This window comes from Sitophilus oryzae, unplaced genomic scaffold, assembly GCF_002938485.1.
Source record: "Sitophilus oryzae breed Bouriz unplaced genomic scaffold, Soryzae_2.0 scaffold_1442_pilon_pilon, whole genome shotgun sequence".
In the NCBI taxonomy this organism is placed as follows: Eukaryota; Metazoa; Arthropoda; class Insecta; order Coleoptera; family Curculionidae; genus Sitophilus; species Sitophilus oryzae.
In genome coordinates, this window is record NW_022146107.1 from 5,121,060 (window position 1) to 5,133,487 (window position 12,428).

General features: G+C 30.8%; 1 protein-coding gene and 1 long non-coding RNA gene across 3 annotated transcripts in view; both read left to right on the forward strand.

Moving 5' to 3' along the window:
* Positions 1-1,331, forward strand: part of LOC115877115 (myelin regulatory factor) — a 58,668-nt gene extending 57,337 nt beyond the window's left edge. For both annotated transcript variants that reach the window (XM_030893221.1, XM_030893220.1), the window contains exon 21: positions 36-1,331. In XM_030893221.1, coding sequence (XP_030749081.1) covers positions 36-119 — 84 coding nt within the window. In that variant the 3' untranslated portion in view covers positions 120-1,331. The remainder of the gene's footprint in view (positions 1-35) is intronic.
* Positions 1,332-7,367: 6,036 nt separating this feature from the next.
* LOC115877116 lies at positions 7,368-8,315 on the forward strand. Its single transcript, XR_004049285.1, has 2 exons — positions 7,368-8,087; positions 8,172-8,315. It is a non-coding gene; the product is annotated as an uncharacterized LOC115877116 (long non-coding RNA).
* The last annotated feature ends 4,113 nt before the right edge of the window (positions 8,316-12,428 follow it).

Sequence of the window (12,428 nt, forward strand, 5' to 3'; positions counted from 1 at the left end):
TTGCCGGATTTTTATTTATTAATTTTTTTTTTCAGAATCTATGCGAGGCTACGGATGAAAGAATACGGAATGATCTGGTAGAGATTATAATAGATTTTTATAGAAATTGTAGCGAATAACATAAACACTGCATAGTTAAATGTGTTTATGTAGGACATAACACATACGGACATAAATAGAAAATCTATTTCATGTCTTAATTTGTTATGGATCACTCTGTATATTGTCCCAGTGCAAAACTTGATTCCTAAAAAAATAATTACAAAGTGATTTTTATCAAGAATTACTATAATGTTGAGGAATTAAACATAAGCTCTTTATTTATACAGGGTGTCCCAAGTTATTCGAGGGTATACGAGTATTTAATCACTGGTATCTCGGAAACCATAAGAGATACGAGGTAGGTCAGATTATGGCAAATTTGCGCCATATTGCAATATCTTCTGAAGTATTTGGAAAAAAAAATATTTATTAATTCCTCGTATTTGGGACATCCTGTATATTTAAATTTCCCTGGTATAACCAAAACTTTACAAAAAAAAATCTTATTTTAAATTACGAATTTAAACATAATTGCACTAATGGTAATCAGGATTTTGTAATTGACAAAAAAAATTAAATATATGTATGTATATACTGACAATTCTCATTATATTTAAATATGTGGATACCTAAAATATACCTTACATAAAAAAAACGGCGTCGAGTAGGCTTGAAAATTACAAAAACATAATTTGCAAGCCATCCCTGACGCCGTTTTTTTCTATCGTGTTATGGTATATATTGTGTGCAATCTATTTACGTATAGAATCTCTTATATAGTTTAATATATATTTTATTTACTTTATACATATTTACCCCATTTTTATAGAAATATTTTTATTATTTTTGTTTTATTTATATTTTATTTGAGATGTGTATTTTTTTCTAATATAAAAAGAGAATAATTAATTGCCTATAGATATAATTAATTAATTTTTATACTTTACAGATGTTAAGATGTATATTTATTATTTGATATTTCTTATCGCAGCTATTTTACCTACCAAGTAGATTTTTAGAATATTTTTTCTTCAAGAACAAGTTAGAAATTAGTTATATAAGTATGTTTATAATATCATGCAGTAAGAGTACCAAAAGATATAAGATTCTTACTATAAATATTTATTAATATATGGCATTCAATACAGTCTGTCCAGCGATCGTTCAACGTTACGTCATTATTTGTCAAATATGCATTTTTAACTAATTCGTGGTACGAAAATTGTTTTTTATGACGATGAGTAAAATAACAATAACAGCGTAATAGAGAGATATCGGTAAACCGAATAGCGTGCATGGACGTTAATATCGCCAGGTGTTATTTCCTTTACGTGAGGTGGTATTAACTCTCTTCATTTATAGTTATCGGATCGGAAAGAATTCTGTTCGCGTCGCGTCCGCTATTTAAACTTAACCTAACTTTGAAATTGTTTTGTTTACTAGGTATTTTAAAACTAAAGGGCTAAAGTGCTTATTTCGAGTGCTTTATTATTCAACGTCTGCCAGTGGGTTTAGGGCAACAAATTCTCTTAGAAGGGCTAAGTCGTCATCTGCTGTAAACCTAAGCCTCTTTATAGGTTCTTTAATATTGGAAGAGATGGAATCCATATTTTGGGTCATATTTATTTAATTAAAACTAATCCCAGCTACTTAAATATCAAATTTCCTAATAAAACTAAAGTAATAACTCAAAACAGTTCAAACATAACCTAAAATAAAAGATCTCGCCGGCTGGCCCCGGTTGTCAAATACCCGCACATGCCCATTTAAGCAATTTTTAAACGTTATTTAGAAATAGCCAGAGAATAGAAAATAGCGCTTGGTGTAATTGATCCGCAAATTACGTCAGGCGGTAATGTTATTAGCGGGCGTTGAGTTAAAATTTGACTCGCGCATATCGTAACTGTCAAAATAAGGTACGCGTAAATACTGCATGACGCTATTCGGTTTTCCGATATCTCTCTAATAACTGGGTCGGTCAGGCGCTGTGCACAATTTTAGAGGCCATAAGTGAGCATGCTATGTGCACAAACTAATAACCTAACTAGTGACCCGATTCTGAAAATTGGAACCATGAAAAACAATAAAGAAAAAACAAAGTTTATAATCTGTGGTACCATCTTCCAGCGTCACTTTCTTGATAAAAATAATTTCTAAGCTTAGCAATTAGCCCTTGTTCATTTTCGTTAAATCTATGATGCATTTTTGTAATAAAAAAATTGAATTTTGTTTTACAGCAACAGTCAAATTTTAATTTTGACATTGATCAATGTCCGCTAATAAAACTATAACCCCAAATCAAGTGACAATGACAAATACCAAAAACAACGCGCAGTAATTTACGAAACGCCGTAATGACGTCACCAATCTGTTTCATCTGGTTGTCAAGTGAAAGAGAGAGCGCGACAATACATGACGTAACGTTGTACGATCTTTGAACAAAAATAGCTCTCACACAGAAAATGTGAGTAAAAAGAGATGAGTAGAAAAATGTATGTCGTATACTCATGAAAACAAAGTTTTTGTAATAACTTACGGCATAGATTTATCCACGAAGTGTTTAACTTAAAAGAAAAATAATAACTCTCATTTCCGTCCAAAATTGTTGCCTTTAAAAGTCTGTGCCTTTTTGACAAGTAAACTCTACTAAAAAAATATTTCATGGAAATAGATACGTTATATTTTAAGAATTTAATATGCCTTTAAAATATTTAGAAACAATGTTTGTTTTTAAAGGACCTTCTATAGTTTATTCAGCTCAAAGATACACCAAACGCATATAAATACCATATGATCGAAAAAAAAACGGTGTCAAAGACGGCTGGGGAATGACAATCGATGATAATTTTGGCGAGGTCAAGCCCTAGACGTCATTTATTTAGCCCGTAATCTTTTTTATTTCTTAATGGCGCTTATTGCTAGGTGGCTTTAAGAAGGTTGTAATTTATTTTTATATTTTAGGTATATAATATTATTTAACTATTTTTATTATACACTAGTTGATTAAAAAAAGTATACCATTAATATTAATATTGCAAATTATATTTTATCCTCTCATAATATATGTCCATTTAATTGTTTGAGTAACGAGCACTTTGTTTACTCACTTGTTTCGTCGAACTGCTTGAATCCATTTTTGTTTTTTATCAAATAGGTGTGAGAATCTATGAAGCTATAAAATGTTGTTTCTGGAGAGTTGAATATCCGGGAAAGTTGAGTTATTGAATGTTATTGCATTCAATAACGCCCTAATTACGCTAATTACGCTTTTTATTTTACGCAATTTTATTAACATTTGAAATTCTCACAACACAACTTGACGCCTAGTTCGAATTCTTTTTCACTTATTTTTTACTACCCGAAACAGCGTTACATCACAAAAACCTTGTACCTGAGTGTTTTATAGTTTCAATAACTGCACTAGCAAAAAACTAAAATACTTTTTATAATTTCAATATTATTTTAATGCGATCAACACGAACTGTGGACGGCGGCATAAAATATGTACTGATAATTTCTAATTTCTGCCGTTGAAGCGCTGCGGTCGGAAGTTGTTGAAATCAACTGAAATGCACCAAGCCTATAATTAGTGTTAATTTTTGACAAGTCTTATGTCAATTTTTAGTAACTCTGACGTCTAGAGATTGATGTCGCCAAAACTATCATCGTTTGTCATTTCCCAGCCGTCTTTGACGCCTTTTTTTTCGATTGTATGATGTATTAATATTACAGTAATATAATATAACTCTGATATTACTATTAACGGTCATACTTGATGTATTTGTTGACGTTCGGTGCATCCTGGCCCTGAATAAACTGTAGTTTATTTTAAATTATTTGTATAATAAAATAGATATATAACTAAAGGCGTTTAAGTTTTGAACAAACATAACTTAGGTAGATAGATACTAGACGCCTTCTGAGATTTTAAACTAATTTTTTAGGTTAAGGAGAATGCCTTTTTAACGTACTAGTAGAGGGTTAATATTAATCAATCATACATTCCACTACGTTATACTATTTATTATCGAAATGACATTTTTTCTGTGGTTAAAACAGCTTAAATAATATAAAATTTGTTCTTTTTTATATTCTTTAAGCTATATAGACGCTTTGATATTATACAGACCTTAACAAGTAGGTGTATAGTCTATAAAATGAATAACTTTGAATTTTGACCGTTATTTTTTACCAACATGGCAAATATAAAATCTCTCTATTCAAAAAGTTACTGATATTCTTTAAAATGAGTGCCTGAACGAATCAGATAGGTAACTCTTTTTACTTTTGTGAAATAGAAAAAGAAAATAAAACAAGTGACAGTTCTTCCTCTTCTGGCAAAAATCAACGCGATATGTCATGACTGACAAAAGTAAAATGTCATCAGCCTTTGACATTTCTAAATATCAGACCAATGCCGTCTCTAATAGAACAGCCTCGGAGCGAGATTTATGACGTCACGCTAGTTAGATACCACGGTTTAATAAATATGTTGTAAAATACATGGAAAATATAATTATTCCTTGTATTTTTGGTTTGTATTTTAAAAATGATATAGTTTACATGAAATATACATAATATACAGTTAATAAATACAATATATATATATATATATATATATATATATATATATACCTATTTATAGTAATATTTGCTTTGGCAAATAAACTATGAACCATACAAATGCAGCAAATGTTTTACAATATACAAATAATGAATAGGTACATATGATAATGGGTAAAATGTAAAATATATTCTAAATTTTGGGGTTTGAAAATCAGTCTAATTCAACAAAAAACATTCAATATCTACTAATAGTGATATATTATTATGTCCATTCAGAAAATTTATATGTATATTTTGCAAGCATCAATGTTCGAAAAATTATATTTGCAAATAATACAATATCATCAGCGTCAGCGATGGCTATGAAATAAAGATCGCTGTATATATATATATATATATATACAGCGTTAGAAAATAATGACAAACCAAATGAAAACTTAATCAGCGTTTTTCCCGAACCTAAATATATATATATATATATATATATATATATATATATATATATATATATATATATATATATATATATATATATATATATATATATATATATATATATATATATATATATATATATATTATATATATATATATATATATTATAGGTTATTCTAAAATTTTGATTTCTTGGGATTTAGGTTCGGGAAAACGCTGATTAAGTTTTTGTCATTATTTTTTTCCTTTAAAAAACGTTATAGCTAACGTTTATAGCCTTTATCAGTGTTGTGTCATATGAAAAAAATAGTGTCGAATATAATCCAAAAAATTACATATACGAGGAACAATTATGTTTTCCATGTATTCTACAACATAATTAATCCGTAGTATCTAACTAGCGTGACGTCATAATCTCGCTCGGAGGCTGTTCTATTAGAGACGGCATTGCATCAGCATGGGCGCAAGTTGCTAACCTAATAAAATTTACACTAGAAAAGCCCGCGGGAACTGTCAAATTCAAAGTTATTCGTTTCACAGACTATATCTTAAGTTTTCCTTTTTTTATATTTAAATTTGCAAGAATTTGGGTTTTTTTGTCTTTAAATTAAGTGATTAAAGCATACAAGGACAATTAACGCCCATAGGGTTGAAGTAGAATTTGTGTTGTTAGACGCCATTTTTTTGGAGGAACGAATGTGTCACTAGCGATAATTTTAGCGATTTTTTAATAGTTTGTTGTGAGTAGTGAACATTGTAGAAACTTTATTACAATGGTGATTTGTTCAGCTTTCAAGTGTAAAAACCGCGATAAGAAATAACCAGGAGTTATGTTTTATAGGTAAATAAACAGTTCACTCCACCTTTTCAGCGTTTTCCTATTGATTTTGATAATTATTTTTCTGATATTGTATGTACAGGTGTAATTTCCCCCATAAAAAAGTCAAAAGGAGTTAAATCACAGGACCTAGCAGGCCATGAGAGATATGGGCCCCAACTAACTTGTATTTATTATTACTTGTTCCAACCCAATTCTCTCTAAATTCACCATTTAATAGTTAGTTGTAACCCTGGCGTTTTAATTGTAATTGGTAATGCTAATATAGAATGTTGATTTACCTTTTCAAAAGTTTTAAATTATGCAGATAAATAATAATATTGAATATTAAATTGTGATAAAAAATAATTAGGCAACTAGGTCAACACAAAATCAAGGCCCGCTTCGATACAAAGATAAAAAACCTAATATTTCTCTCATTCTTAGAAATAAATACACATAACTTTATAGCATTGGAAAGGGTTAAACGCCACCATTTTTTTAAGTTCATAGCTAACTATGATTTTTATTTAAAAATTATATTTTTTATTATTTCTGTTAAAAAGAGCATGTATAGAGAAAAACTGTCTACGCCACTGGATTGTGCTTAAAAAAGTGCCTTGAGAACCTTTTTACAGAATTTTATTATTCCGCGAAATACAAAAGTTATGGGCAATTTTCCAAATGGTGAAAAATTCAAAAAGACCTCGTAACTCACTGCCGCCTCGTTGGCAGTGAAAATATCAACAGACGGTTTACGCCATTAAATGTATCTCAGAAATCGAGTCCATGACATCTATGTTGGTTTTGCTCTATCTACTCAGGAAATAGGTTTTCTCTGTTAAAACAGACCAATTTCGACCACCCTGTACATACTTGATATGTGCTATACGTCGACACTAGTTTTGTACCTTTTGTTAACATTTTAATACGTTTATTTTAGTATTATACAACCTAAATAAGCGGCATACACCAAACCATAGGCGTAGTCAAAACATCTATCAAAAATATAAATATCTCTTCAAATAGCTAAGTTAAGAAAAATATGTAACACGGCAGTGGATGTTATTGGTCCTTGTATTCTTTTGTCATTGTTTAAATAGAACACCCTGAATATTTTATTGATTTTTGAATTCTACATGAAATTCCAAACACATTAAAACAAGGAAAACTAAAAAGATACTGTGTACTATTATTTGACAACTTTTTTCAATTTTTTAAAGATGTATATCTTTATAGAAGAATATAATAATACAAAAAATATATACGTAGCGAATAAAAAAGGTAGATATAAATAAAATAGATGTTAGATAATGAAAATAGTACAGTCACTGATCTTCTTTAGTACTGACTAACTATTTTAGTACATACTTTGGATTAATGTATGATAGATGAAATGCAATATTGTATTGTTTTTTTTGTGATTTGTGTAAAATAAAATAAAATGTTTTAGATTAAGTTATCGAGTGTATTTATTACCTATTTTCTCCCCCTAAGAGATGCGAGACCTTGTCGTTGGTGGGGGAGCTCCCAGTCCGGTGCCTTTGGCACTTTCGCTGGGTCCAAGGAGCATCTCACCGTCTTGTCCTTATTAGCTTGCGTGTCGCCGCGTGTCGTGGCCATGCACTAAGACGTATTATAACCAGGCGTCCTCTGTCTGTGCCAGGACCAAGGAGGAGACCTCACCAAAAACCTAAATCCCACGATGGTGGGACCAGGTCAAAGGGGTACGTGGCTAGATAGTAGACTAGCCATTACTGGTCTCAACCTTGGTACAGCTGGGGACACAATTGTAATTACTCCTTACTACTACACGAGGGCCTGTAGAAGTGGACCTACTAACACTAGCGACTCTTGGAAACACACTATGGGCTCAAGAAAGAAAAACACCATTGGTGGAGCTAGAGGGAAACCTCTTGGCAACACTGGGAAAATTATTAAAGCGTGTACCAAGGGACCAATCCCAAAGGGAACTACAGGACTGACATTTGCGCGAGACCAGCCTCCACAAGTGGCAAATACAAGCTACAACTTCCTCTAGTAAGGGTCTTGAAACATCTCCAGAGCAATATAACTTTCTTGGGATCCAAAGTAAACCTGCATCACGCAAAAGGGTCTTCCGCCACAATCACAAGACTCTGGGAAGAATCAATATGCAATGGAACTAGTCCAGGAACAATGGATGTATCAGGGACAAATTAAAGGTTTATCTGGAAAAAATTCAATGGTAATATATGCTGGAATGACAGGCAGGAATTTCCCAGAGCCTGTATTCTTATAAGAAACAATATTAATTTTACATGTGTTTCAGAATTTACAACCCGAGAATTTGTTAGCCTGCGGAGGTACAGGAGCTCGTGCTATATTGCAGTCAACGTCGAGTACTTGTGTTACTGAGATGTGATTCCAATACACACAATGGGGTATGGGGAAGCACTAACACTAACACCACAGGTGAGTGTTTAATTGATTTCTTCTTATCGTACAATCTTTTGAAGTACTCATGTACGGAGGTGTTTCCACGTTCTCAACAAGTTTTATTTTACGTTGTCAATAATTGTTGGTAGTTTTTAAAATTGTTATAAAATATATAATTCTAATAAAAAAGTTATAATAATTATTTATTAACACAAACATCCGATACGCTACTGAAGCAAGTAGATCAAATTGACCATAACCAACATGAGATACAGGCCTGAGACAGAGACATCGATTTGTGACGTCACCGCAATAGTCGGGCCTTTTGTATTGTGCCATATGGTACTGCATATAGTTTTTGCATAAATAATAGTATTTATTGATAGTTTTGCCAGATATAAATATGAAAAATATACACAAAGGTATTAAAAAATAACATTAACTTTTTATCGCGTTAAAGTAATTGAATAGCATTGAAATTTAGATCTAAAACACGAATATTAATATAAAATAAACAACAGCATAAGATGAACAGAGTAAAATCCAGATAATAAAAAGCATGTCCTAAAATTGCGTTAGCGAGTATTTATCAACTACTAATAATATACCTTGTGATAAAGTTTCCAAATATTAAAAAATTTGAAAACTATACTTTAGTTAAGAAAATGAATTGTATATGATAAGGGTAGAATACATTTTAAAGTTTAATTAAAAATAATTGTAAAAATTTGCCTAATATATTTAAAAAATATGGATATCAGGTAGAATTAACTATTATCATTTAGTAATTTGTAGTTCGATGTTCATCAAGTAACCATCTCCATATATCGTAAATAAAAAGATAAAGATACCATTTTTTTTTACATAAAATACTGAAATAAAGTACAATTCATTTAATTTCTTTAAAATATATTACCATTTCATAATAATAATATATATTTCATAATAATAATAATAATTTTCAATATTTATTTCATCCTGAATTTCCAAATCTTGTTTTCTTTCATCGGGATGTTTGGGAACATGCACAGTCATATAAGAGGGTTGATTTGGAAAAATTGTGGCACAGCATCTTCTGTAGGTTTTGGACGTGTCCTAGTTACAGTTAATATTGTTGGGAAAGAGAATGTAGACAGATCCTGAATACTTATTATAATTGCTGCTACAAGACACAGGCACAGAACAATGTCGCGGCATTTTTTATTTCACAAAGAAAAAATAAAGAAACGAAAACTGTTTTACCTAAAAATACACGTCACTTACGTTGGTTTAACACTATACGCTAACACTAACGCTATTAATTATGTTTTTATATAAATTCCCCAACTTTTTCCTAGCCCGGACACACAGCCCGCATCGCCGGTGTTACTATAATTTTTACCGAAAGTATGATTTTTTTCGCGGGTACGATGTTATGAATCGGATCTAGATAGTTCACTATTCACTCAGAGTGCACTCAAAATTATTTAGTATAATTTTATTAGCATAGAAACGCGTAAAAAAACACAGATTTGTTGCGAAACTAATGAAAACAATAGGTTTGTTTACGACTACTAATTCTCGACCACTTCGGTAGAACTGTCAAAACAGTCAGGCCTTGAATATGACGTTAGCCACGAATTGACGTATCTAAATTCTTTGACATCTAATCTTTGACAAGTAGTAAATAAAAATGAAAATGCAAGAAAAAATATATAATTGGTTAATTTTAAGTGAATTTCATAAATGATCGGTTTACTCCACGTATGTATATTATAATATTGTCCATTAGTGAAAAGTTATTCCATTATATTTCTCGATTTTTGACCGATATCTACCGCACGCTACACAACCAACTATTTTACAGTCTTTTTCGATAAATCGCAATAGTGTCACTGTTAATTTAAGTTCTGATACAGAATTTTCTTCTATATTTACTACCTCTAAACAACTTGCAGTTTTAGGATAAATAATACATAACATTTCAAATCATACTCAAATGGGTCCTATGAATCGTCAAAAAGAACTGTCAAGGATCCCCACCCTAGGGCCCCATCTCCGTCTACCATACATGACTACATGGATAGCATTATTAATCAAAGCAGCCGATAAATATTCAATTTTTTTAATTTTATTGCCAACAAAACTAGCAAAATCAGAATAGACAACTATTCAATCATTTTTGGTCGCTCCGTATGTATTATTATTAATTTATGAGTAAATTTTATATTTAAAAATTACCTGCATTGTTACAGAATGAATGAATGTACTTTATGGTGATGTAATCTCAAAGCCTAAAAGCATATTTAATGCATTAATAAAACGTTCATAAAGAATACTTTCCCTTTTTAAGTTTTAATACAACCGTATCCTTGAAATTCATTATTGAAATAATCACGATTTATAATAGTTTGCTTCCTAGTTTTGAGCAATAATTATTAACTAATGTTAGGTATTGATATTTATGAGGATATTAATTACATTTAATAGTTCTGAGGAATATACGGTATGAGATTCTTTAACTATTATAAGATGATAGAAAAAGAAGATATTTAGAATAACCAACAAAGACCGTAAAAGAATAGAGTGGATAGTGTGGATACGACAAAAGACCCAGGTAATAGATGTCATTCGCCACAGATTCGAACATCAAATGGACCACAGAAATTACAGCATTGTACTCACGAGGAATTAAGAGACCTAGAAGAAGACTGAACCTGAGATGGGACCATGACATAAGGAAATTCGCAGGGATAAATTGAGCCCGCATAGCCAACAATAGGCCCAACTTGTCACTTCGCACACAAGTTCGGTAACTTGTCTTGTGAAATTTAAACTGCGCGCCATAATCTTTCAACCAATAATTTGCGATATATTAGAGATGAGCGATATCGTAATTTTTTAATCACACTGTTATTTGTTACTGTGATTTTTTAGTATCAGTGATTTTTAAACGTGATGTGATCACAGTTTCAATAACAATAACAAGTCTTGTCGCTCCGTCCCCGTTGCCTCGTTCCCAGTTAAGGCGTAATACTCACGTGTTTATTTATACTTTTTTTTAGATTTGAGACAAACAAGTTTGGGTTTGATTCATTTAATCATTTATCCAGTATTCAGTCAAGTTGCATTTATTATCGGCGACATGCCGGGTTACAAGGTCGCGGGTTTGTTTTGTTTATTTAAGAATAATTGTTTTTCTAACCTCAAAAAATAAATAATTTTATTGCAGTTATCTCAAATCTCAAAGATTTAGCCGAGTATTCGTACGATCCGTACTTAAAACGTTGAAACGTTAAAACATTAATTGTAGAATATATTAATATCAAATTTACATCAATAACTTCAAGATTGACGACGTACCTAAAATGTACCATCACCGTTTATAGTTTTAAAAATAGCGATATTAAACGAAAGCGAGGCGGCCGGCAATGGTAATCGGTATCGGTATTTCCATTTTGTTTATGTTATATTAAGTACTTAACGGATAAACAAGTCTGTCGACTTTTTGTTCGTTTGCATAGTGTGAAAATTACATATAAATTCACGCTTTCTTCGCAAAAAAAAGTAACGATCGTGATATGTGATTTTTAAATATCAGTGAAAAATTCACAGTTCGTACTATATCTATTCATGGATTTTAATATACCAAAATTCACAGTTCGTACTATATCTATTCATGGATTTTAATATACCTACCTTTGAATAAGAAGACTAAGGAAGGAGCATATCAAAAATCTTAGGTACACCGCGATGGGCCTCAAATATGGCCGACTTAAATTCCGGTTTATCAGTGTCGTTCTAATTTTATTTAAAAAATGTAAAAACTATGATGTAGGTTGTGGGGTAGACTCAATAATTTGTTGTTTTATTTTACGTTGTGAATAAATGTTGGTAGTTATTAAAATTGTTATAAAAATATATAATTCTAATAAAAATAGATAAGTTATAATAAGTATTAACACAAACATCCGATACGCTACTGAAGCAGGTAAGTCAAATTAACGTATCTAAATTCTTTGACATCTAATCTTTGACAAGTAATAAATAAAAGCTAAAATGCAAGAAAAATATATAATTTAGTTAATTTAAGTGAATTTCATAAATGATCGGTTTACTACACGTATGTATATTATATATTCACTTACTAGCGAAAAGTTGTTCCATTATT